Source organism: Rhinolophus sinicus, chromosome 3 (assembly GCF_057876585.1).
Source record: "Rhinolophus sinicus isolate RSI-liver-muscle chromosome 3, RSI-T2T, whole genome shotgun sequence".
Lineage (NCBI taxonomy): Eukaryota > Metazoa > Chordata > Mammalia > Chiroptera > Rhinolophidae > Rhinolophus > Rhinolophus sinicus.
The window spans coordinates 56,808,794-56,836,173 of record NC_142503.1 but is presented as its reverse complement, the minus strand read 5'-3'; the positions used below and the strand labels follow the sequence as shown (position 1 = coordinate 56,836,173).

The following is a 27,380-nucleotide window of genomic DNA, read 5'->3' as shown; positions in this document are numbered from 1 at the left end:
GCTGCAAATACCTTGTGCATAATCAAAAATCTACATAAATTTTGTTTGAAGTAAATAATTAAGTTGTTAATTTATATTCATGTTGGACCCTGCCTAGAGAATTACTGGACATGACTACTACTAAATTATATTATTAAAGGCCTTGTAATTTTAAATTTTAAAAAGTGAGAAACTTTCACTGTATTATTGACATTTCAACTATTTTTCCCAAAAGATAGCTAAAATTTTCTCACCACTTACCTGTTATAATACCGGCCTCCCATCATAAATTGATTGTTTGGTGTTGGACATATTTTAAATCGCTGAATGTTTTCACCGGTCCGAAAATAAAGTGAATAGTCACCAGGAGTATTATCTGAAGGCCTCACAAGAAAACTGCAGACTTGGCCAACTGCAAAAACGAAGCTGTTAGTTTTATTCGCTAATTATCAAATAAAGAAGAAAAAGTTTTAAGTATTATAATTACAAAGTACATTCAAAAGTCATAAACATATGCTAATTTTCACCAGGAACTTAGTTTATAATAAGGACAATTTTAAAACTTTTTTTCCTCCCTGGTTTATGAGTCACAACCACCTATGATGTTACTTGTATTTATTACATAAAAATATAGGGCAGAAGTTTGCAGCAGTGACTTCTGCTTAATAATGTCTATACCTGTCATAATTTAGAAAGAATAGCCTAAGCACAGTTACGGGATACCAGCTAAAACTGCCATATTCTGTTTGTAAATCCCCTCAATGAGAAGAGTAGAAAAAAGTTACAGTGAAATCTGCTTAGGAATACTCTCTGTACTTTATCAATGCTTCGGATTAAACATTAAAAAGTAATAACTATAATAATACAAAAAACTTACAAAGGTAGATTCAAAACAGCTGAAATATCTGTGTACATTATAAAAATCAATACACATACACTATTTTATTCAATAGGTATGGTTCTAAAAAGTCTTGTAGAAGCAAATTATATATTGAATATTTTCATAGTAATTTTAGAGAAGTCTTTTTGATATCGTCAATTGGTTATGACTAAACACTAAGATGTTTTTGCCTTTTCTTTAAGTCTTAATGACATAAAAAAGATCAGAACTTGACTGCTTTTTGGAAAACACAATGAACACTCAGAATATCAGATGTAATTTTTATGTAAATTACTAATAGTTCCAATCATCTAGCCAAGGCACTATCAAATAATTTCATGTTAAATATAAAGCACAGGAATTACTGCAAAAAAGTTCATGCAAGTGCTTATGTGTACTTTTCAGGGGAGAAAAAACACCAGATTCTTAAAAAAGCACATAAGACAAAGAAAATAAAACTAATGTAAGGAAATTAAGCTTAGCTCCTTTCAACTTTACATGTCTACAACAAGAGTGAGTGCAAGTATTTGGTGGTGCAAATCCTGAAACATAAACTTATATTCAAAATTCAGTAAATTCATTAAAATAAATATTTTGGTCCCATTGAAAGTTGGTAGCATATCATTTTGGTTGAGCATTTGGTCTCTATTACTACCATATAGCAGTGTCGTGTTCTTTATTTTTAATCTACTTAGCTTACATCCTCACAAAAAGGACTACTTCTAAATTTGTCTCACATTTCTCAAAAGAGCAAAGTATTAATTACATTAAAATGCAATGCCTTGTGGCTTAAAACAATTAACTCAGATAACATCTTTAATAATCAGTAGTTTATTCATCATATATGGAAACTATTGAACTCGCTGTTTTTAAAGAACTAAGCCTTCTAAATTACAGATTATACATAACTTGTGTCTGAGATCCTAATATAGTACGGTTTACTGAAGAAATATTTGGTAGTTAAACTAATTCAGTCTTTAATGTTTCGTTAGAATGACAGGATGGTTTCTGTTTTAAATAATAAACCCATAATACATGTCAATGTTTACTTTGCAAATTTGTATAACCACAGTTTTGAGAAATTATTAAAATTAATATATTTTAAATGACAAACTATATAATTCTACAAGTGCACAAAGATAAATGCAGTAACACTGGCTGCAGCTGAACAGCAAAAAACCATGAAAATATAATATTCCTCTCTAGGAGGCTGATTATGGTTTTATACAATGGAAAGCTTGTGGTCATTAAGAATGAAAATTTACATATGCAGCTATGAAATGATCTCCCAAAATATATCCTAACATGAAAAAAAGTATGTTGCATGTTCCTGTGAGTGTGTGTGTGGAGAGGTATATGTAGGAGTGCGAAAGGGAGATACAGATGCAGAAAACTTCAGAAACAGAGAAAAAACTCTCATCTGATGCTGCTTCTAGGAAAGAGGACAAGGGCCTATGGCAGAAGGAAAACATACTTCACTGAATTTGATACCGCACATATGCGTTCAATAAAAAACACCATAAACAAAGACACCAGTTTCTCTGTGCTGGGCAAGAAATTACAATATGCGTAAGTACCAAATGAATGCTACAAGCAAAACACATGGTAAATGGTTGAATCACTTTTTGTATTATTTTAAATTAAAGGTATTAGAAAAGGCAAGTGAATATACGAGTACCTGTCATAAGTAAGTTATAAGCTTCTTGTTTGGAAATTTTCCCATGGAACCATCTTAAAAAGAGAACAAATTCAATATGTAAATCAAGTCTCTTTTGCTGTTATACGATCAAAACTAAATACTCGTATTAACCAACATAATACTCGTAATACTGTACTTCAAACTGACATAATGAAATAAATGCAATATAATTGATTTATGATTTCATTCCTTTTACATTTAAGTTACTAAGCTTTGTAAACATGCATAATTTCAACAAAATATAGAAAAATTAGGGATTATCTAGTATGAACTACAGTTTCCATACTAATTATCAACTCAAAATGAACAATGACTGTAACCCTGATAATGACAAAGGGAGGGGTGGTACAGGGAGACTCCACTACAGAATTGCCCTGAAAAAAAATACGTGAATTAATTCTTGCCATATTTCTGTCAAAGTGAATTTCCCTATAACATATATAAGTTCTCTCTTCAAATAAAATCAACATGAATGACTCATACTTCTAAAAAATCAGAAAATAAGATTGAGTAGATGAGAAGAATAGATATCATCATCAAGAACTAAAGAAAAGAATGACTTAGTATTCCTAATTCTATTTGAGCTAATGATGTATCAAATTAGAATGCTGGAACATTTTACATTCGGTATACTTAAAATAAACCTTTAGAAATAATAAATGGCATTATGGTCAAGATCCATAACATATAACTAAAGTATTTAAATTGTACCTTAAAATGACATATCTAGTTTTAAAAATTAATTACTAGTTACTGAATTAGTTAAAATCTCTCATTTACCTGGAAGGACTATTATTTATCTTGCTGATTAATACGTTAATAACAAGCTGATAACTTCAGATCATTTTGCCATATATTCTTAGGGTCTACAATTATTTTTAATAGTGGCTTACAGAGCAAGTTGGAAAGTAAAAATACTATTAATATGAAACTAAAACACATATGTGCTCTAAAATCCAATCTTACAAGTTTAGAGGCTGTTCACACTGTTTTAAACCATCCACACTATTACCGATCAAAGTACTAAAATATAACTGAATTTTTACCTTTTTACATGAATGAAATATTAAGCTTTTAAATTCTTTAACTTTATTCCAACCATTACCTCGCTGATTCAGATCTCCCGGGGCTCCTGATGCAAATTATGAACAATATAAAGCAAGTATGTAACTGAAACAGTCCAGGCTGCCTTAAAAGGTTCTATATTGCATTCAAGTATCATCTGACTCTTCACTACAAATGCTAGAACAGTATTTCTATATTCTGGGGGAGAGTTGATTAAGTGACCTCAATGGCCAATCCTGTATTTTTGTAGCTAGAATAATGGGAAAAAGTGGAATATAAGGAGTGAGAGGGAAAGAAATGAAGTTTAGAGAACAAATCAGCCATACTGTTTTCTGACAGGATTGGATTTGAGTTTCTTCATTCAAATATTTATTATCTTTATGTAATGTGTATATATTTCAAGTGCATGGTTTGCACTAATAATAGAAAAATGAATATGTTTTTATGAAGTCCCCATATTAGTAAGAAAAAGGGACACAAATATTGTATAACTATAAAAACAATGTTGAAAATATAATAAAGCATAGTAAAAGGTATGTGCTGAGGGCACTTCTGGAATAACAGAGAAGGGCACCAATTTTGTACAGTGTAGAAGTTAATGGAAGACTTTTTGGGAAAAGTGATGCGTTAAGTCCTTAAGTAAGAACAGATATTAACCAAACACAATGGAAGGGTGCCAACAGTGCAAGTTTAGCTTGTGCTAAATACCTAATGAATACAAAATTATAAGGTTCAAAATATTGATCAATCAATTGAATATAAAAAAAAAGATTTCCCGGTGAAAGTGGCATTTATACTTTATGCTAAGTGGCATTTATACTTTATGCTAAGAGAAAACTGGATGTGCTTTAAATATTTACTGGCATTTGACCAACATTTTTTCCTCTCTTTTTTAAATAAACATATAGCATTATTTTTAATAGGGATAAAAATATAGATTTCTAGCTGCTCTTGAAACACAAGAGGATTTTTCACAAAATTGGACTCCCATTCTTGAACATATAAATTAGAGTGGTCACCATACTGCAGGCAAACATTTTCTAGTTTTTGACTTCTTACAATCTTCCCTAATGTAAAGAGTGAGTGCCAGTTACCATTTATCACTGCACTTGCAGTGTTGTTTTCTTACAGTAGGGAAATAGTTCCATGTACCTTGATCTCGACCAAGAGAGAAAATAAGAAAGATCAAGATTATTGTACTTTGAGAAAAATGTGAATATATACACCTTACCTATTTCATTTGCTTACATTAATTAACGCCCTTCAGGCATTAATTAGAATTTGTAACTCCTGATAGAGATAGCGGGGAGACTTTAAATTAACAGTCAATAAGGTCTCACTGATGGAGCCTATTTTGCAGGTGCATAGAATGATATGGAAAAAGAACTCAAAAAATATCTTATACTTAAGGAAGGGTGGGGAACTAAATTAGGTGACTGCAAGTGGAGTATTCAGTTTAATGTTTTTATGTTCTAATGATTAGAAACAAAACAAGCAAACACTTGAGAGGCCAGGCTTAAATTCCATCCATAAATGCTGACAGGAAGGCAAGAAAAAAATGTTCTACAGAAAAGACATTAGAAGATTAACAAACAGTCTAGTAAAATAATATAGGTAAAACAGAATTGGAGTTAAGAGTTAAGATCTTTGAAAGAAAACATATATAAATAAATGTCAAAAGGCATGAGAAGGACACTTTAAAAAGATCTTCAAGGACAATAACAAAATTAATGTAAAGCTGAAACTCCACATGAAGTGATTTCCCATAACAGGTTACCGGTTACAACTAATAACTCCTGGAATATAAGTGAAGAATGTGGAAAATAATAGGTGAAGTAATGCCTACTCTTTTAATTAGTTCTTACAAGATACTTAAAATCAGCCTGAAAAGATTATGAAAAGGAAGTCCTTGCAGAACCTTATTAATATGATAAAGAAAAATGATCTTGGGGAAAAGTTCTCTGACCAAAAAAAAAAGAAAACCTGAACCATAAAAGGTGTGGCGATGAAAATAAATACTATTAATAAATCAGTAAGAAAACAAGGATGTGAGGAATTGTGACATTCATGTTATGTTATTAATGTGATGTTTATTGAAAAGTCTTTAGTTTGGTGATGTAGAGTTATATATAGATATTAAATTACCTTCATTATTTAAAAATAAAACTTTATCACTAGGTCCTTAAGAAAACACTTAAGACATCAGTTCCTGAACCAAATAAAAGTCCAAAAAGTATTGATTTTCTTTTAAAATATTTTTTGGCCAAAGTTATCCAATTAGTAGGTTTACAATCTTTTTTCCTTTTAGAAATTATTACAAACTCACATTTTGCCTTCATGTGGATCTTCTTCCCGGCCCTAAAGGGGAAGACATTAAGACAGTATTTTATATAATTAACTATAAATCTATTTTTATTAAGAATAAAAATCATATCTTCAAACATATCTCTATCGTGACCTTCATATTTATTTTAGCATATACAAAAAAAGATGTTTCTGCTCAAGAACTGTCCTTCCAAATCTCTCTCCTTACCCCTCCTTCCCTTATTATGATTACTCTAACTCAGGCCCTTTTCCTCCCTTTTCTTAAACTATTAGGTTGGTGCAAAAGTAATTGTGATTTTTACAATTATCTTTAACCTTTTAAACATCAATTGCTTTTGCACCAACCTAATATTACAGTAGCCCAACTAGTAATAATTACCTGTGTCCCACCGACCACTCTAATCTGGATTCATACATTTTTTTTTACCTTTGCCTTACATAAATAAACACCAAACCAAACAAAAGCAAATAATTTTTAAGAACCAAACCTTTAATACCCCTCCACTGCCTATAAATTCCTCAGTTTACAACCAAAATCTTTTATCGTATGACTCAAGTCTATGTTTCCCATTTCACACTATCAATTTTCTTTAGGTATCTATATCACGGTCACATATAACTCCTATTTGCTAATCTACATTCTCCCAACACTGTAGCTTGTTTTTTTTTTTTTTACTTAAAATGTCCTTTCCACTCACTGCTTCCTACCTGTTAGTTAAAACCTAAACCTTCTAGGCAGGATCTGTCTCACATACCACCTCCTCGGTGAGACACCGAGTCCCTAAAACATAAATATAAACTTTTACTTTGAGCAGAAAAAACATCCTTCTTTTACCATCTTTTAACTATACCTTACTCTATTTGATACTTCTATTATTTAAGATACACCAGTGTTATTCATTCAGCTCTTAGCCATTCTTTGTTAACACCCATCACCACAACCACTAGTGCTAGTACTATGCTGGGCATTTCATTTTCTCTGAGTATATGTTGAACTGTAGTCCTAGTACCCAGCACAGTGCCTGGAACTGAGTTTTCATTGAATACTGAGGGAAAGAGTAGAAAGATGGTCTAACTATACATGGTTTACCTCTCTCAGTTTGGTCCTCATTCATTAAATACCTAACCAAAGTAAAATCAAGCACTCACTGACGAACGTCTATTATAATAATTACAAAGCAGTATGCTTTAAAAATTACATAAAAACAAAATGCATTATCATTGCCCAAAATGAGTTCATCTCTACAGCAGAGGTTTATAAAATAAAGTTTACACAATGTAATGGAATGCAGAATTAACAAGGAGCAATGGGAACACAAGCAGAAACACTTTAGCCTAAGAGAATCTCGAAATACATAAAACCGCTGTGAAAGAAGGAGTAACACCTGAGCTGAACTGATAAAGGTGAATCAATTTTATAAGGCAGTCTAGCAGGGCAGGAATGTGAAGGAAAAGGAAAAAGAATAGGCATAGAGACAATCATTCACTCAGCAAACATTTAATGAATACCTACTAATGCCACACACTATTCTAGGCAATGGGGATACATTATTGAGTCAGAGACAAAAATCCTCACAGGCTTACATTCTAGAGTTAGGACATAAAAGTATAAATATGACTGGAGAATAATAATTAGAATTTCAGAGTGTGAAATTCCTTAAATCCAACCACCAACTAAATGCCTGAATCTAGACAATATCTAAATGGCTTTTCAATCTACAAGGAATAACTATGTTCCAATGAAGATTATTATGTAAAATTATTCTAAATATTAATATAAAAATTGTTTACAACTCTAACTTGAAACTAGTCCACTGTTAATTCAAAGTATGACTATATTCATTTTTAGCAACCACATCACATTGTTCACTCATACTGAGTTGTTAACTTGTTCTTTTTTCCTTTCCTTGAAATGATGTTTGGTTGTGTCTCATCTTAAACTGGGTTATTTTTTTTCTGTACTCACTGGATAACGTTCATTTATCTTTATTAAAGTTTATCTTGTTAAATTTGACCCAGAATTCTGAGAGCTTCAGAAAAATTCAAGTATACTGTAATTCCTTTAAATAATCAGAATGGGGGGGAGAAGGGGTACAGCGGGGGGAGGGGGATTACAGTGGGGAGAGGAAAATGCAACATGTTTTTAACTAAGAAATTTTGTAGTAAAACCAACAGAGACAGTAAGACTCTTCAGTTTGAATACTTCTTGGCTACATGGGATAAATCTCTCTCCTACCGTAGAATACAAAATACTAATCTAGGGATTAGGAATTCTACTCCCAGCTCATCTATTAAGTAAATTATGTGACTAAGAATATGGAATGTATCATACCATTTCCTTAACTCCTGCCACTTTTCCTCACCTATCAAGATCTCACTGCCATCATAGACAGACAAGAGAATAGCAGGAAAAAAAAAAAATTCTCCACTGCCGTCTTCCTGGAACAATATCAGATCATAACATATTTCTAGGTTCATGGCATAATTTAACAACAGTAGCTCTGAGGGCTGTAAAAGATAACAGAAAACATTCCATTTCACTGGACAATTCTGAAACGGTGAATTCCAAAATTGTAATATAATGTCTGATATATTTCAGTGATACTGAGTATTCTATCTGAAATGCAAATGCTGCCGGAATGCTGACCTCTTAACTAAAAATGCACAAACATGATTATTTATACTGTTTGGTAAGAGTATTGATAATGTATTATGAGATGACAGTGAAAACACGGGGAATACTCAAAACGTAGAACCATGTGATTAATATACGTATCTGTAACATAACTGAGGTTTCCCAGGGTTACTAGAAGATTATACATATATTTGGGAGATAAAAATTTGAGATTCCATGATTAGTGTGACATAACATTTAAGAGGAAGACCAAGAAGACAAAAAGAAATAAAAATAATCACAAATGTTAATACATTTCTAATTCTTAGAAACTGACGAAAACCTTCTGAAAATTGGCAGCTATGGATTAAAACATGCTGGCTTGGCTATGTTTTTTACAAATAAATAGCATTTACTAACAGTAAACACATTTTAATGAAAAATTCCTTGTACTTACGAATTGAGGTTTTTCATAGAAAAAATGTATTCATAGCTAATTTCTCTGATTATAGATAAGTTGCACAATTTTACAACATATTTAGAATTCTGAGAATGAGTAGAAAAAAACAAAACTTACCACCTCTTCTACTAGGTCTTCAACAATAAGGCCTTGTTCATCTGTTCTTAGATTTGTAACCCACATCCATCCATCTTCTAATTCGTTATGAACAATGAACATATCTCCTTTTAAGAAGCTGAAAATAGTGATTATGAAATTAAAATGAATTCAAAATTTTAAACATGGAAATGTAAGTAATCATGTACTCACCACAGAGATAATATATTGGAAAATGCAAGGCACTTAAGTCAAATACCCTAGATTTATTTGTCTTGTTTCTAGCATTATCCACATATAAACCTTTGAAGACACTTAAAAATCTGAATCTTACTTTCCTCATGGGTAAAATGGATTTAATAAAAGTACCTGTACTATGTACATCACTGGATATTGTTAGATTCAAATAGGAATTTTTGTAAACAGTAATTATATGTATTACAGCTTTGGGGTTTAACTGCAAGAAAACTGAACTTGAAAATTTAAATTTCAATGTTATTCCTCTTTCAGATGTAGGTTAGATATAAAATTAAAAACATAAAATAAATTAACTCATTACATATACACAAGCAATAGGTACTTTAAAAAAATTATTTTAAATAAACACAATTAGCTTTCAGTTAATTATAGACTATGTTATACCAAAAACTCAACAAGAGGTACTTTCTTGAAGGTTAGTTGTAATGTGGAATCTAAAACTATATATCAATGAATGTTCTGTACTCATCCCAGTAACATCTATTTATCTATCTTGTACTTTAAATGGATCTGTGCATAACTTTGTAACATCATCCTTGATATTTTAGAAAATAGTGAGTGGTTCAACTGATCTATGCAGATCTTCCAGATGTAAACACATTTATACATTATCAAAACATCACAAACTTTAATATTACAATGACTCTTACCAAAAAGTCATTAAGTATTTCAAAAGCTGTCAAACTCCTGATGGCAGATACAGGGTTTCCAAAACTCCCAATTTTTGCTTGAAAGCTTAAATTTTGTTGTTGGCAACAAATACTGCCATTTCCCTTGAAGCAACAGACACTTTGGTTTTTTTAAAAAATCATGTCAAATGTTTGAGTCTGAATAACTATAGTTTACATAAAAATGGTGCACAAAAGCAGGAGCTCATTCAGCTCTCAACTCATTGCTTTTCCTCAAGACATTGAACTTTAGTATGCAGCAGGTGTTTTATGCGTACTTTCCATTTCACCACACAGAATATTAAAAAGACGTGTAGCCAAGGGTTGAGATTTAGTAAAATAATTTTTTTTAAAATGTCTTATCAAGAATATTCTTAAGGGAAACTGGCTTGTTTATTTAACTGCAAGTGTGTGGCAGTGAAGAACACTAGAGTTTTGTGCTACTCCCCGGATTTGTGCTAAGGCAGTTTTTGTACTGGCAGTTTCACTGTCCACTGCTTTTGTACCATCAGTGTAAATGTCACAGTGAAAGGCAAATGATGTCTTAGTATTAATATAAAATTAGTTTTGATCTCATGGACCCTCTGAAATGGGTCTCAAGCATCCTCCTGGTTATATGGATCACATTTTGAGAACTACTGTCCTATATGAGAATTAACAAATTATCCAAAATTCCTGAATTTTTAGTTTACAGCTATTCTTTGTTAAACACAATTCCTCCCTTCTCTTCCTTTAATTGAATTTTCAAGCTTAAGTCACAAATAAAGGTATGCCAGTAAGAACTAAATAAGAAGTTGTTATTTTGTGGACAATCATATAAATATGGAATTCCTATTTTGAGATTTCTGATACCTGAATCTTTGTTTTATAAAATATTGTATGTCCAGAATGTTGTAATAACCCCCCAAAGTTATCATTATATTTTAAATGCTGCTGTTGATTTCAATGAAAACTATATACTCAGAATCAGTAATTATTCAAAAGCAGCCTTAAAATTTTACCATTAAGAAACAAATTTTCTATTAGAAAGTTAAACAGCTTATAGAAACACACTGATAATTTGATAACTAGCAAATTATATAATAAATCGAATTATACAAATATAATCGAAACAGAAAAGTACTGTGTTCTATACCATTAATAACACTTAAAATTATTCATCGTCACATAAAATAGAAGTTTGATCATTATTTGAGTAGCATTTATAGTTGAGACATAAATGTCATATAGTAATAAAAATTAAAATAGAGTATAGCATATAACAGAGCTCTCCTTACTTTGTCAGAGATAGTCTAATAACACCTAAGTTATTTCTCTTGTCATCTTCACTGTGGCTACTCTGATCCCAAATCCAGTCTGAACAGTTAAGCCAACAAAGGAATACTGGAACAATGACTCAATATTAAAGGCACTTTTAACTTTCTGCATGTTATTTCCTCAAATTAGAAAACCTTCTCTGTCCAAGAGCAATAAATGTTCAAAGTCTTTCAGATGACTGTTTCAAATGCTGATAAATGAGAATGTGTTATAAAATACCTTATTTCATCAGTATCTGGTACTTTCGTGTAAGGCAGAATGGCTCGAACACGCCTTCTATCTTCTACTGGCTAGAAACCATGAAAAATGATTTACAAAAGATAACCTTTTAATGTCAAAGTCAAATCAGGTATGTCCACACAGTGAAAGCCAATAAAAATCCACATTATAAACTCTACAGAATCATTCAAACTATTTTTTACTGAGACCCTAAGTACTCAAAGCCTAGAAATGCTTGTCTTCTTTTTACAGAAATTCTTTTAACCACATAACCAATATGTTTTTATCGAGGAATATGAATGATTATTGAATTTGAAATAAGCTATATGGAACATATAAATTCACATTTCTCTGATGATATACAAGGCATTTCAGAATCTTGAAGAAACTTCAGCATTTAGCACTACATCAGTAATTACTCTCATCCAAAAATATTTGTTATGTTATCACCATACAGCATTATAAAAAATCAAGTAACTTAAATACAAAATTACAGAAAAATTACTTTTTCTTTCTTTAAAGAAGTTATCAGTTTTGCTCTCATAGTACAACCAGAATTAAAATTTAATACAACAAATACTTCAATTATATTAAATAAACATCACAAGAAAGTGAACTAGAGCTAACCCAATTAGTCAAGAGAAATAATAGAATTTTGAAAGATATTTTATTCAAGTTTTACTTGCCTCTGGCGGTGCAACTGGATAAAGCAATTTTTCTCCTTTAAGCAAACAGGAAACATGACTGTAATAACCTATTAGATCTGACAGTGAAGAAAAACGTCTTCCACCAATGTAGTAATCTCCACACATAGCAATAATCCTATTTGTACAATAAAAAAATCAGTATAACAAACACCTTTAGACAATTTTAAAGACCAATTTCCATAAAGAAATTATAAATACATAATTTTCGATATTCATCTAATTATACCCTGTATTAAAATACCACTTGTTAATATCTTTACCTTATGCTAATTACTTCAGATTATTTCTTTTAAAAATATATATGTATGCAACTGGTATAACATATCACACTTACATACCTCACTTACAGAAGTCATTAAAATATCTGTGAATCTAGCCTCAGAAACCTTTTCTCATTTTCCATATTTAAGACTGACTAACAATTTTAGTAAGTTTTCTCTGGCTAAAAGCAGCTTACAGATCTCTTCAAACATTTACACAGGGTATAATAATAATTTCACATTCTACATGTGGTATGACAGTATTATTATTAAAGCTTACTGTAAATCTAAATCAAGGGTATACAAAACCATTTTATCAGTTAACATATTAGGTACTAGATGATTTTTTTTTCAACCTCTCCCCTAAAAATAAAATTGAATAAAATATGTAAATATATTTACACACAGACTTTTATATCTGTACTTTAAAATTTGCATGCCCATTTAATTGAAATGAGCATTTGCAAAGAGTTTCAGAACAGTGAAGTTAAAATGAATTAAAGGGCACACACCTTCACTCTTAAAAATTGTTTCCTGTATTTTCTGTTACTCGGTATTTCCACTTTACCACTCCAAGTTTCCTTGTAACGTAAAAAGTTTATACTTTATACTTTAAAAGTGATAATTATATTTGGGATTAGCACAGTAATGCCCAATAATAATATTGTTTTGAAATAAAATGTAAACATTCAACATCTACTCTAAATCTCTGACTAAATTATTTAATTGAAAACAAATCTCTTTTTCCATCATTTAAATGTCAGTGAGTCATTCACCTTGATTAAAGCTGGTATTTGTATTAATAGTACAGCAAAATAGCTATAATGTGTAGCCTATAATAGGAATAAAGACTTACCTAAAATGGTTGACAACATTTGTCAAACTAAGAAATGAAAGCACAAAGGACCCTGGCCTCCGATCACTCTCTCTTATAAGGTAACTGCCGGACTTCCCTGCCTGTCTGAGGCGCTCTTCTGCCATAGTTCTATCAAGTTTTCCATGATACCACCTAAGTGGAAAACAAATAACAGATTAGAATAAAAATAGCAACCATTAAAATTACCACTGATAATTGAAAAACATACTACTAGAGGTTATGAATACCTACATGTAACTTAAACATTTGTATTTTATAAATACATAATTTGATTCTAATTTTAACTCAATTGTTTTTAACTCCTCGGTCTCTCAAAAAAAATTCATTTACTCAGTTTACAATTCTTTTCTATAAGCTCAGGCCTAATCATCACACATATGAACCCCTTCCATTTCTGCCCATCTTTTCTACCTCCAGTACTGTTTATCTGTTCAAGATACAAACACTTACTACAATCAAATCATTACTTAGAAAAATAAGAGTAAGATTGGCAAATGGAAACAAATGATTAATTTATTCTCTATGAAATAAAGATCTGAGATCTGACATAACAGGGCACATGGTAACTGTAAGAATATAAAACTTTATTCCATTTTACTGTTTTACCCTAAAATAGGAAAATAGAATGGTGCTGTCTAATGGTTACCGTTATTTCCTATTTCTACATAAAACTGATTTTTCCCTTTGGTCTTAACATTATCTACTCCATAACCACACAATTGAACTCAACTCCTCAAACTTATTTTAACAAACATATGGAAAATAAATAATACCTTTCTCCTTTCAACTTTTCTGCTTTCAGTTTAACAATATTCTACCTACCATACTATCAGATGATCTTGCTTAAAATGGCTGTAACTCTAGCATCATCCATGCTACCAATCTATACTGATAAAAGCCTCATGGATTGATATGAATAGAAGCAATTTAGAAATAGATTGGAATTTTCATATGCTCATGGTAACAAATCTACAGTCATTTTTTTTTTTAAATACTTCTGCACTTTTTTATGTTTTCATTTATGTTAGTCATCCAAACTTACCCTTTGGTAACTGTTATCTAACTTTAAACCTTCAGAGGAAAACAATAAACATTCATATTACATTGATATATTTAATATCTAGTGACAAGTCAGTCAAAACTACTAAACTACTATGACTTTTTTTGTAAGCTGGTTGTAATGAAAGCTTACTACTCTTGACTCCTTAATTTAAAGGAAAACTCAAAATTTCTTGAAATAATTACTTTTAGTTTTCTTCTAAAAACGAACCCATTTATTTGGAGGTCTGTGCATAAGACTGAAATAAAATAATGAAAAATTTAATCATGGAGCTTCACTATAATTTAATAGGAAAAATATAATTGTAAACTGTTAGAAGAAGGGAAAGAACAATCAACATTGCATTCCTCTAAAATTCTGGTCTCAGTTCAACCGTTATCTTTGAGGCTATTGACAAGTAAATTTAACTTTCAAGAGCTTTTTTTTTTTTTTAATCTAAAAGACGAAAAGTTTATACTAATGATCATTAAAATTCCTTGAAGAGCTAAAATTTAACAATATACAAGTATAATCAGGACAAAATTTTGAAATTCCAGGCTACAAGTTTATTTAGTTTTGAAAATATATGGGACATCCTTAGAATATAAAACTGGTACAATTCTATATTACCTAAAACAGTGGAGCTATGCCAGACAGCAGATTTACACATCAAACAAGGTCAAAATTAAGGATTATTCTAAGTGAACTTCCTATTTTTGTGTACGTGGCATATCTTAAATTTCTGTTGTATTTTATGCAAAATGTCAAGATTAAATGCTTTTATTCAATTTCCATCTTGTGAACTCACCACGAGACAATAAAGAAGTGCATGAGGCATTACACAATTAGTAATTTATAGTAAGTACCTGACTAAAGATCTGTACTGATACATAAAAGATATATTTGTGGTTTCTAGTTCTTAAATCTATGTACTTTCTGTAAGAATTTGGCATTAAAATGGGTATTCAGTTCAAGATAGACATTTATCTAAATAAACAACTTTGTTTTCTGAATATTAGCGGTTCCCTTCTACCAAAAAGTTCATAAGCTTCAAACACAAAAAGTAAAACATTTTAATTCTTGATTATGATTATAAACTGAAACTAAATTATCCATCTATATAGGTTTATAAGTACAGATGTAGTTGGGTCTGATCCTCAAAAAGTGTTAAAACATTCCACTGTTACAAGTATCAGGCTATTCTAGAAAAAAAAAAAAATTGAACGGTCTTAAAACTCAAGATTTCTCGAATTATCCTTATTGTTTACTTCAAATTACGAAGGTGAATCAGAGTGACCAAAAAAAAATTAAGTATATGCACAGATATTTTAAAGCTACTATTGAAACATAAAAAGCACTTCAATTAAAACTGTTATATAATCTTTATCCCATTCAAAAACTTGGAAGTTAAAAAATACTTAGCATCATACTAGATAAAAATAATCATTTTATTTAAATTGCACATAGCATCATGATATGCAGCTGAAACTAATGTTTTATGAATAAATCACAAATCCAATGTGATATCATTTGATTCAAATACTTCATCGATTTATAGAGCCTAAGTAAAGCTCTATATCCATTATATCCACTGACTACCATTCCTTGAATCTATTTTCAAACAATGTCTTTCAATCATTTTTTTAACCTTTGATCTTTTCGATTAACATAAAAATTTCACCTATCGAGATGGAGAGTCCCTAGGTGGCGATTTCTCATAAAGAATCTTAATGTATTCTATTTTACCCCAGCAGCCAAGAAAATGCTGTTTATCTTTCTGAAATCTGTAATATAATTCATTTCATGTAAAAAAATAACGTGGAGTATGCCTTCTCTAAACATATATCCCTGTACCAAAGAAACAACACTCCCTAAGAAGAGACACTTTCCTAGTGGATATTTGTCTAAAAGATTCAATTTAATAAAAATGCTACACTTTCACTGTTCAAATACAGTAGCACCACTACAAGAAAATGAAAAAAAACATTATCCACATTATTTCTCTAACTTTTGATAGTCAAAACTTTATTATATGTCATTAGTAGTAGTTTTGCTGGCGATTATTTTCAAATAAGTAACAAAAAGCAAACAAGGAAACAACTGGAATCTAAATACTTCAAAGAAACACAGAGTAACTAAAGTGTCATATTAGGGGTGTAAAGATATTCTAAGTGTAATATGAGATTACCAAATATTTATGGGCTAAATAACCTAAATTAAAGTTTTTACTCTGCTTATATTTGTGGCAATTGTAACTCACAGACTGAGCATGACACATAGTAATATTAATTATAAAACTGTTGAATGAAGAATTGTCAAATCATAAAACATAATGCTAGAAAAGGTTTTAGAAGTCCAGTTTGACTTCCTTGCTAATGCAAAAAAAACAAAACAAAACTTCTTTAATGCCCACAATAAGCAAGTTCTGAACTCTGAGGACTACTGTCTTCGTCTTAAACGATATGAAAAAACTTTAGGCTGATGGAGTTCAAAGAAAGATGGCTATACTGATATAACCTAAACTTCTCCAAAAGAGACTAAGTCAACTGGTGAGACTAAGACTTACCAGAAACTGTCTCTATAATTATGGTCAAGTTACTATATTTTGTATCTCATTACCATCACTTGTAAAATAGGGAAAACAATATCCATCTCAACCTCAGAATAAATTAAACATTGGTCCTAAACTCCTTCAAATAAAAATACAAAAAATGAAAAAGTACTACATAGGCTATAGTTACTACATAGTGCAATGGTTAAGAGCATATCATAACATCTAAGATGAAACTACTTATTTGAATAAATCAATAAAAGAGATAAGTTGGTCAAGTTATAGGAACCATTTTACTTTAAATTTGGAATCACATATATGTTTTTTATACATATATGTAGCGTACTGCTGGAGCACATTTTAGGGGCCTAACAGGGCCTGCGAGCTTTTTAGTCCATCTCACCTGATCAGGAACAATCATATAGAAATCTGTATTTAGAATATATAAATCTATATTTAAAATTTAGACTATAGAAAACAACCTGGTCTGAATATAGACAGACACTTCATTCAAACTACACAATTATTTAAAACTAACTTGACCGTCTTAAATGGAAACTGCTACAGTAGAAAACGATTAAATTCGTGGTACCATCAACAGACTTCTTTCTAAAAAGGAAACTAAAATTGAAGTTCCCAGCAGACAACTTTTACTTTCCACTATGGTCTTCCTTTTAGACAAGTCGCTGACAGGCCCCAGGGTTCTTACAGAAAAATATAAATGCAGAAATCCAATAGCCAAAAAAAATCTCTGCTGTCATCAGAATCACTTGGGAATCTCTCTGTGCTTGATCATAATACAAACTTCTAAAGTTTTTCTGTAACTCTCAAAGATGCTAATCAGATTTTCTTACACATGCTTGTCCTTTCTTATATTATAGTAAAATAAGACCGGGTCTTATAGTAATTTTTGCTCCAATAAGACGCATTAGAGCTGATTGTCCAGCTAGATCTTATTTTCAGGAAAACACGGTAGGTGTAAACTACCTTGAAGCAATCCTTTACTTAAAAACTGTTGGGTTTTTTTTTTTTCTCTTTTTCTAAATTTCACAGTATAATGATTCAGTGGCTACTTATGCAGCCAAAAATTTCTTAACCTGTCATTTTAAGATATATACCTTTAAAACACCAAATCTGAAGTTTAAAAGCAAAGTTAAGTCTAACATTGCCTTTTATTTAGTCCATCTCCAATAAACTGTATGCCAAGCATTGTGCTACACAGTAGAAAACAAGTTAACACCACAAATACCATGACATAGAAGTTTATGATCTAGTGGAGAATAAAGACAAAACAGGCAATCTAGTACAGTAAGTACTAGAATGTGAGGGCATACGGAAAAATATCACTCTTAGGATTCTAGAATGCATTTCCTGAAAAAAAAAAAAACTGATGGTTAAATGGAAACCTAAATAAAAGATGAGTAGCAACTAAATAAGACAAAGTAAGGGACTGAGAAGGTAAGAAAGTTATCAAAGGCAGAGAGAAAAAGTACAGGGAAAAAAAAGTTTATATACAGATATAGGAACACAATACTTTAAACTTTCAAAATATACTTTATAAGTCTAATTCTTATCAGATGAAATGGAAAGAATGTAAGCTTTCCAATTAGACTAGACTTATAACCTTAATTGCTGAACTTCTTTCAGTTCCTCAAACAGATGTCTCAAAGAACATTTTGAAAGTTCAAAATATTCTCAGATCTAGCCTCTCATCTAGTCCCAGCAATAAACCTACCAGGGGGGCTGGGGATCGGTTTTATATCATAGCACTCAAAGTTCACCACATGCCCATTTTTCTCCTTTTGTCTCCTATATCCCAACCAAATTACATTTGTTCACTCAACAGATCTTTTTTAAGTACCTGCTATATTTTAGGCACTCTTTTATTAGACATTAGTTTTATCCCTCTGTGCTTTTTCTCAAGGTGTTTTTCCTATATAACATGTTTTTTTTAATAAAAAGGTAAAAAGATTATGAAATTTAGTCAAAAGTCACCCTAAAACTAAAGGCGTTTCCTAAGAATTTGTTTCCTTAGAATTGTCTATTTCTTTATTTATTCTTACTCATGGAAGTATCAGCACCTCTTCAGCTCAAACTATAACATCTATGAGGACGATCCCCAAATTATTCTCTTTAAACCTGGCTTCCTCCTAACATTCAGGCCTAAGTTAACAAGTACCTCCTAAGAATCTTCATCTTAAGGTGACTATATCCAAATCTAAAAAATCAGCAACGACCCCTACAAACTCATACACACATAAACATACACACATCCCTCGTCCTCTTTATTCCTCTATATTGTTAATGGCCCCAGCATCCTTCCTAGTGTTCAGGTTCAAAACTACTGCCAACTTGTATACTGCATCTCTAATATCACTGGAGATGCAATATACAAATTATTCTCTAGTTTTCCATTCCCTCATTGATTCCGCTAGTTCAGGCCCTCTTTTCCTCTTCTGTTTCAACTCTTCCTACAACTGTGGAAAGATTCATCTTTCTAATAGGCTTTTCCTAAACCATAGGTTTAATCATTTCACTCTAATAATGCAAAAGTCTACAAATGACTGTCTATCCATTACCAAATGAAGCATTCAAAAGCCACCACAAAACGCTCCAATCTACCTTTGAGGGAGAGAAGTGCAGAATTTAGAGAAAGATAAACAAGAAAAAGAGGCTTAGGTTTTGAAGTGTTATGTTTATGATTGGCAAATGTAACTGTTTGTCTACTGCTTACCTGGAAATCAGAATGAACTCTTCACTGACTTTTGAAAAGCTGATTTTTTTTTTCACAACTAGTTTTCACACTACTTCAAGTACATTATAAAACCAATAGGTCCTTAATAAAATAACCACAGTATCCATCCTGAGAAAGAATTATTCTCCAGGTAGGTACCATGGCCAGAACAATTATACCTTAGCATCTGTTAAAAGCAGGACAGCTAAGACACAAGCTAATAATTATTTCTCATATTTCCTTTAAATTTATATTTTTCTAGCTTGTCTTTTCAAATAAATAGTATTTTCAAATAAATGTATCTGGTCTTAAGACATTCTAAAACAATGAAATTAAACATTAATAACTCTCTGAAATTTATCCACAAAACTGTCAGCTTAAAATATGTAACTTTGATAGATTTGAATATCTATTGTCTTAATTTTTTTCTAAATTTTAATGACATTACAAATAAACTGAATTACAAATAAATTACCTAAGAAGCCATAGAAAATCTTAACTAAAATTTTGAACTTTCACTAATAGAAATCAAAGGAGCAGCCTATACATTCATTTTTTAAAACTAGGTTTATTTTTCACCTGTAGTGTACTCTATCTTATATCAACATTGTTTCTTAAGTAAAACAAATAACCATAAATGCTAGGAAGTATTTAATTTGCTTGATTACTAATATATAAAAACAATAGAAAAAAAAGACTTACTTTCAAGCTGCTACTTCCTGTTTAATAGTACCATGTTTCCCTGAAAATAGGACCTAGCCGGACCATCAGCTCTAATGCGTCTTTTGGAGCAAAAATTAATATAAGACCCAGTATTATATTATACCCGGTATTATATATTATATATTACATATTATATATTATATATTATATATACATACATCTGGTCTTATATTAAAATTAAGACCGGGTCTTATATAAATTTTTGCTCCAAAAGACGCATTAGAGCTGATGGTCTGGCTAGGTCTTATTTTTGGGAAAACACAGTACGTAAAATATAATACAAACAGCAGTTATTCCACCCTTTCACATGTTAAGCATTCTAACATAAGCTATCAAACAGTACGCTGTACTTACTCCGGAGTGAGGTGTTCTCTGAAAACCCCACAATACAGCATATTTTTTTAAAAACAAAAGATTTTTGAAAAAGGAAGCTTTTGCTTATTAGTCATTAATAAGAGCTGCAACATAATTCTGTACTTATTTATGAACACAGTGAATATGAAAATCAGAATATATCCATTTTAATTTAAAACTGTATTTTAAATCATTTGGAAACTTCATTCTGCCTAGCTCCTAAATATAATGTCCTGAAAAACTGGTATAATATTCAAGAAGATTTTGTTTCAGATTTCCAAAACAAAACAGGGTGCATGCCATGTGTGTAATCTTGGTCAAGTATCCATCCTACTCATCTGGTGTCATGATATTGAGTATTTACCAGTGTAACTCATTCCTATCTCTCCAGTCAACATTTAAAGACAGACCCACATTTCCAAAAGCTGCTGGACCTTTCAATCTGGGTATCCCAACAGACAACTCAAATCCAACACATCAAAAACAATGACCTTATCACCATTCTTCCCACATCCCTTCTCCTAACCTCTTCTTTCCCTCCTGCTTCTCATCTTTACTTATGTCCTATCAATCTACTCACCCAAGCTATCAGGTAGAACCATATATTGTTTTTTAAGGTCAAAAAGCAATTACATGCTTCAACCTAGTGGAAACCTCTCATCAGTATCCCTGACTTATTCCTCTATGTTTCTTTCATATCCAATCAGTCAAAAAGCCTTAAAATTCCAAATTCTCACGCCATTTTATCTATCTAATCTTTTCCTTTCCCACTCTCAATACCCTTCCTCATCATGTGTAGCAATTCCTGCGACAGGTCTTCTAGATTCAATGCTCTTCCATTTCCTTATACGTCTGTAATAATACCTTGAGAAACAGTTCTACCTGAATCACAACTCAAAAACTGAGAGGTCCTGGTCCCATTGCTTACAGAATAAAATCCAAACTACTGGCATAGCATTCAGTAGTTTTTATGTCTTCTTCATTCTCCACAGGACTATTTGTTACTTCTAAAACATATCAAGCATGTATTTTCAAGCCTCTACCTCTTTGATCATCATTTCTTGTCATCTGAAATGCCCTTATTGCCATGTTCTTCAATGCCTAGCTCAAGTGCCATTTCCTTGATCCTCTGGTCATAATTAATTTTTTTCTACCATGCTCCCAGGTTATTTCTTATACTTTTTTTGGACATTTTATCTTATCTGTAATATAAGTCAGTCATTTTCACATCTGTTTTCTCCATTAAATTGAAAGGTACCTGAGGATACTGAGGACATTTAAGTCATCTTCACAATTCTCTAGTCCCACTTGGCACAATGCTTTGAACACAGTAGTCATTGACAGGTGGAAGGCTGAGAAAAACAAATTAGTCAAAAATCCCTGCCTACACTGAAATTCTAGTCATAATTCCTTACTGGAATCCATGTGTTTGGCCAAACTGGGATAATGCTTTGCATTCTCCAGAGGAAGCTATTTCCTCAATCTGCATTGTCCTCCCACTCCCATTCTAGAGACCTTTCAATCACTCTGCCCTCCAGGGAACACTTCTGCCACAAGGCAGAGCTAAAATTCCAGCTCCTCAAAGGAATCAGCTAAAGCCCCCTCTTGCCCAAAGTGAAGTTTTAAATCTAAAAACCACCTAGCATATATAGTGCTTTGTGATCACATCACTTTTCTTAGAAAAAATCAAGCAGAAATATTAGTTCTCTCACATGGATACATGAACCTCCCCTACACTAAATTCACATAATATTTGCAACCTATACAGCTTGCTGACACTCAGGGAAAACACTCAGACTCACATTCCCTCTCTGGGATCTCTTTCCCAGTTCCAACCGCCTGGTTTCTGAGAAAAATTTCATTTTTTTGAAGAATCTGGCCTAGTCAAACCTTGCCTGGATCATTCCATGGTGAGCACTTGAACCAAGCATGGTCGAAATATCTTTTCAAGTATTTTTTTTCACATTAGAACCGACAGTCATTCTCAGATGCCAAAAGCTATAAGATGCAAGGTCAAAGAAAGTGTTTTTGATTGATTGTTTGTTAGGTTTTCAACCACTTAGAAGAGCCAGTCTATTACAAGAAAGAATGAGGCTGACAGAACCAAACAGATAAAAGAGATGAAAATGGAAATTCACAATAGCATTCAAACTCCTAGTTTAAGTTAACTCTGAGATCCCTTACAAACTTCCTGTTCCCTTAGTTTAGCTATTCGCCTCATCCTTTCATGACTTCTAGACCAGTTTTTTGGTCTTCAGGTACTTTTATATGTTTTAAAAATTACTGGACCCCAAATAAATGTTTATGTGAGTTTTATCTATCAATAGTAATGGTATTAAAAATTAAAACTAAGAACATTTAAAATGTTTACAATTGCTTTTAATTAACACAAAATAGAATTATTGTTAATATAGAAAATATTTTTTATGTAAGATAACTATATTTTCAAAAAAATGTACTGAAAAGAGTAGCATTATTTTACATTTGTATACAAATCTTTAATAGCTAACTTAATAGACGACAGCTAGATTCTCCTATCTGTTTCTGTGTTGACCAGTTGCTCTATATAATTTTGTTTCATAGTATAGGAAGACTGATTGATACTTAATGTAATTACTTAAAAGTCAGATGAAAAATAGAACCTCACCATACCTATAAACATTTTATACTCCGCTCTATTAAAATCCACCGGTCTATTATTTATTCATGCATATTTTGTAGCATCATGCAATAGTCATTTTGCAATACTGGTTTACCAAGCTACGAAAATCTTTCAAGTGTTAATATGTTTCATAACATTAAAACATCAAATTCTTTGTATCACCACAATGCAGTAAAGGAGGCCTGGGTTGTCCAAACTCTCCACATCTGGCCATTACCCAGCTCCTGAGAGAAAACCTCTAAGCCCTTGAAATATTCAGCCCAATAAAAATGTCTTTGTTTACTGAGAACCATGGGCATGCCAGATCATTTATAGTAACAATGGGATTTGTGGGGGGAGCCACGTAGTATTATCAGTTTGACTTCTGGAATCAAACTGATGAAGTAACTAAGGTCAGCCACATGGGGGCTCCAGATCTACATGACCAACCCCCAATAACAATTCTGCACACCAAGGCTCAGGTGAGCTTGCCTGGTTGGCAATACTTCATTCACGTTGTCACACGTTGTTAGAGAATTAAGCACTGTCTATATGACTCTACTGGAAGAGAACAACTAGAAGGTTGCTAACATGGGTGTCATAACACTTTCCAGATAGTAGGTGTAACATTGAAGAAAAAGTTGCCTGACCCGGGCGTTGGTGGGTAAAAGCAAAAAACAAAAAGCACCACAGATTTATATTATATATCCTTTCTAGGTAACCACTGCTTTTTTTTAGAGTTTGGCATAAAAGGACTAATTTTTATCTTGTTTTGTTTTTTGTTTTAGTGTTGCTAATTCTAGTTATAATAGTTGCACATGTGGATAAAAGTATATGTAGTTTATTGACTGGCAGCATTTCAAATAAATGATATACTGAAATACAGACCTGAAATTTTTTTGAGCTGTTTATCAATTGACATTTTTTTCTTAGCCCAAGAAAAGAGTCTGAATTTTTTTTTTAAATTACACCGTGTTACATTAGATTTGTTCTTTTAAATATGTTAGGGATTTGAATATAACTATATTACTTTATTGCTATATTATTACAACTTCTAGGAGCATAGAAATAATTCTTCACAAATGATTTAGTTCTTTTGAAAAAAATAAGCTGAAAAAATATTTGTTAAATTATACTTAGTCTGTAAATGAGTGTAGCTTATAAAGGTATAAAGCTTATAGTACTTTTTTTTCCAAATATAAAAATTATTTGAATGGAACGTTAAAATTTAATAGTGCCATATAAATCTTTTCCCAAAATACATCTATATCTATACCTACACACCCACATCATCATCATCATCATCATCATCATCATCAGAAAAGTCACTAAGTATTGAGGCAGCTTTCAAACTAGCAGTTGCAAATTCAAGGTTTACAAGATTCTGATTTTTTACTTGAAGGCTCAAATTTTGCTTGAAAGCACCAAATACTGTCAGTTATTTTCCTTAGAGGCTCACTGTGTTCTTTTTCAAGAAAATGTATGTTAAATACTCGTCTGACTAACCATAGTTTGCCTGTCAGTCATTCTTTATAGTGAAAATATTGTGTCATAAAAGCAAGCTAGTTCAACTCTCAACTCAGATAATCAACACAACTGCTTTTCCTTAAGATGCACTTAGAGATGCAGCATTATGTGTATTTTCCATTTTGCCACTGAGAATATTAAAAAAAACCATACACTCAAGGATTGCAACTTGTTAAAATTTATTTTTAATGCTTTATCAAAGACATTCTTAATTGAAACTGGCTTTTTCCTTTACTCTTGATAAGTGTATGGTAGTGATGAATATAATGGTGCTACTACACTAATTTATACTAAGTACCAGAAACTTTACTCCCCATTGCTTTGCACCACCAGCACAAATGTCAACGAAGTGAAAATAGCAATAATAGCTTAGTATTCTGAAAACTGTTTTGATTTTACAGACCTCCTGAAAGGGTCTCAAAGAACTCTAGGGTTCAGAACCAATACCCTAGTCGAAGTGGGCTAGAAGAGTCTATGAATCCAGGGAAGCTATTCCAACATCTTTCTTCAACAGTCTCTGTTAAGCCTGCCACCTTTTATATGGAAGACTAGGCCATCACCAATATTATAAACAAAATTTTAATTCTTTCCTCTCTATTTCTTTATGCCAAGCCCACCCAGCCTCCATTACTTATGAATTCTGTGTTGTCATTGTTTTTATATAAGATCAAAGCTGTTATAAAGGACGTTATTTCGAAATCATTAATTCAAATGTCATCTTATTTTACTCAGGTTTCAGATTTTTTTAACTTCCTATAGCTTTGACATCTTCTGCTTACTAATATTTTGATGATCAATTCCATTCTCTTTAGAGTACTAATTTTTCTTTAGTTGAATCATAGGCTTATGGAGTTCTTCAAAATTCTTTAAAAATTCCTTAGTTTTTCCTGATGGTTTGGTATGTCCCCTACCTTTAACATAATTTCAGCAATTAATTAGGAATGTCTTACTTACAGATCACATCGACCAGGGACGTGAATCATCCATTTGTCCAACGTATTCATGCTGTATAAACTACCTGCCCATTAGTCACTTAATAGCCATATTAGTTATCAAATTGACTGTCGTGGTATCACAGTGCTTGTGTTCAAGTCACCCTTATTTTACCTAATAATGGTCCCAAAATACAAGAGTAGTGATGCTGGCAAGTTGGAAATGCTGAAGAGAAACTGTAAAGTGTTTCCTTTCAGTGAAAAGGTGAATACCGCACAATGAGATATTTTGAGAGAGACCATATTCGCGTATCTTTTATTATAGTATGTTGCTGTAATTGTTCTATTTTATTATTGTTGTTAGTCACTTACTGTACCTAATTTATAAGTTAAACTTTATCATAGGCATGTATGTATAGAAAAAAAAGCACAGTACATACAGGGTTTGGTATGATCCATGGTTTCAGACATCTACTGGGGTTGTTGGAACGTATCTTCCGTTGATAAGGGAGGACCACCATACACCACATAGAAAGCTACCTAACTACTTAAAAGAATAAGGTAGTTCAAACATACGCAAGCACACAAATATATCCTCAATGAGTCCTATCCTGACCACCCTACATAATATTGCATGCTCCCTCTGGCACTACCAATACTCCTTTATCCTGTCCCACTTTTTTTTCCTTTTTTTTTTTTTTTTTTGTCATACATTTATTACCTCTAGAATTGTGTGCAATTTATTATGTTTGTCTTTCTCCTTCCAGCAAAATGTAACCTTCAAAGGAGCAGGGATCCTTTTCTAGCAAAATGTAACCTTTAAAGAATAGGTATCCTCATCTGTTTATATATTTATCCTAAGCATCTAGGTACAGTGTCTGGTACAATATAGGTTCTTAAAAAATTATCTGTTAAATAAATGTACAAAAAATGATAAATCATGGACATTAGAAATATAACTTAAGAAGTGAGAGCCAGTGGCAGAGGGGAATTTTTTAAACTAAATAACTTTTTATAACTCTTTATACATATCGCATTTTTCCCTTTGTCAAATATATATAGCGTATTGGAAAACTTAAAAATCTTACCACTCATAACAACCATATATATTTATTAACAAATATATACATATCTAATAAGGATGGTTCCTACTAAGAACAGTGAGGTTAGGGAGATAGGAAGGAATGGGAACTTTTTTGTGTATTGTTCGTTTTTTCGCAAGAGGTACTCATGTAATACTTGTAACACTACTTGCAGCAAAGTAATCCCCCTCACAAGAATGATTAGAAAAGGCAAATAAAATACAAGTGTAAAAATAGAAATTTGTTCATTTAAAGCCCTTCAAGAGTTGCTGAGGCAATCATAATTTCAAGAGCCAAAATTTCAGAAAAAGTAGATTGCAACTCAGTACCCACTTTGCTACGTTTTCCCCCACAGAGAATTTGCCTATTGGGG

General features: G+C 31.7%; 1 protein-coding gene across 4 annotated transcripts in view; it reads right to left on the bottom strand.

The window, feature by feature from the left end:
* The window catches only part of RASA1 (RAS p21 protein activator 1), a 98,191-nt gene that overhangs the window by 43,296 nt on the left and 27,515 nt on the right, over positions 1-27,380 (bottom strand). For 2 of the 4 annotated variants that reach the window (XM_019746367.3, XM_019746368.3), the window contains exons 2-8: positions 13,404-13,556; positions 12,267-12,402; positions 11,581-11,651; positions 9,140-9,257; positions 5,950-5,981; positions 2,538-2,590; positions 241-391 (exon numbers count right to left, since the gene is read on the bottom strand). In XM_019746367.3, the coding sequence (XP_019601926.3) occupies positions 241-391; positions 2,538-2,590; positions 5,950-5,981; positions 9,140-9,257; positions 11,581-11,651; positions 12,267-12,402; positions 13,404-13,556 (714 nt within the window). Of the gene's footprint in view, positions 1-240; positions 392-2,537; positions 2,591-5,949; positions 5,982-9,139; positions 9,258-11,580; positions 11,652-12,262; positions 12,403-13,403; positions 13,557-27,380 lie in introns of all 4 variants that reach the window. The other 2 variants (XM_088796602.1, XM_088796601.1) reach the window with 1 other exon arrangement.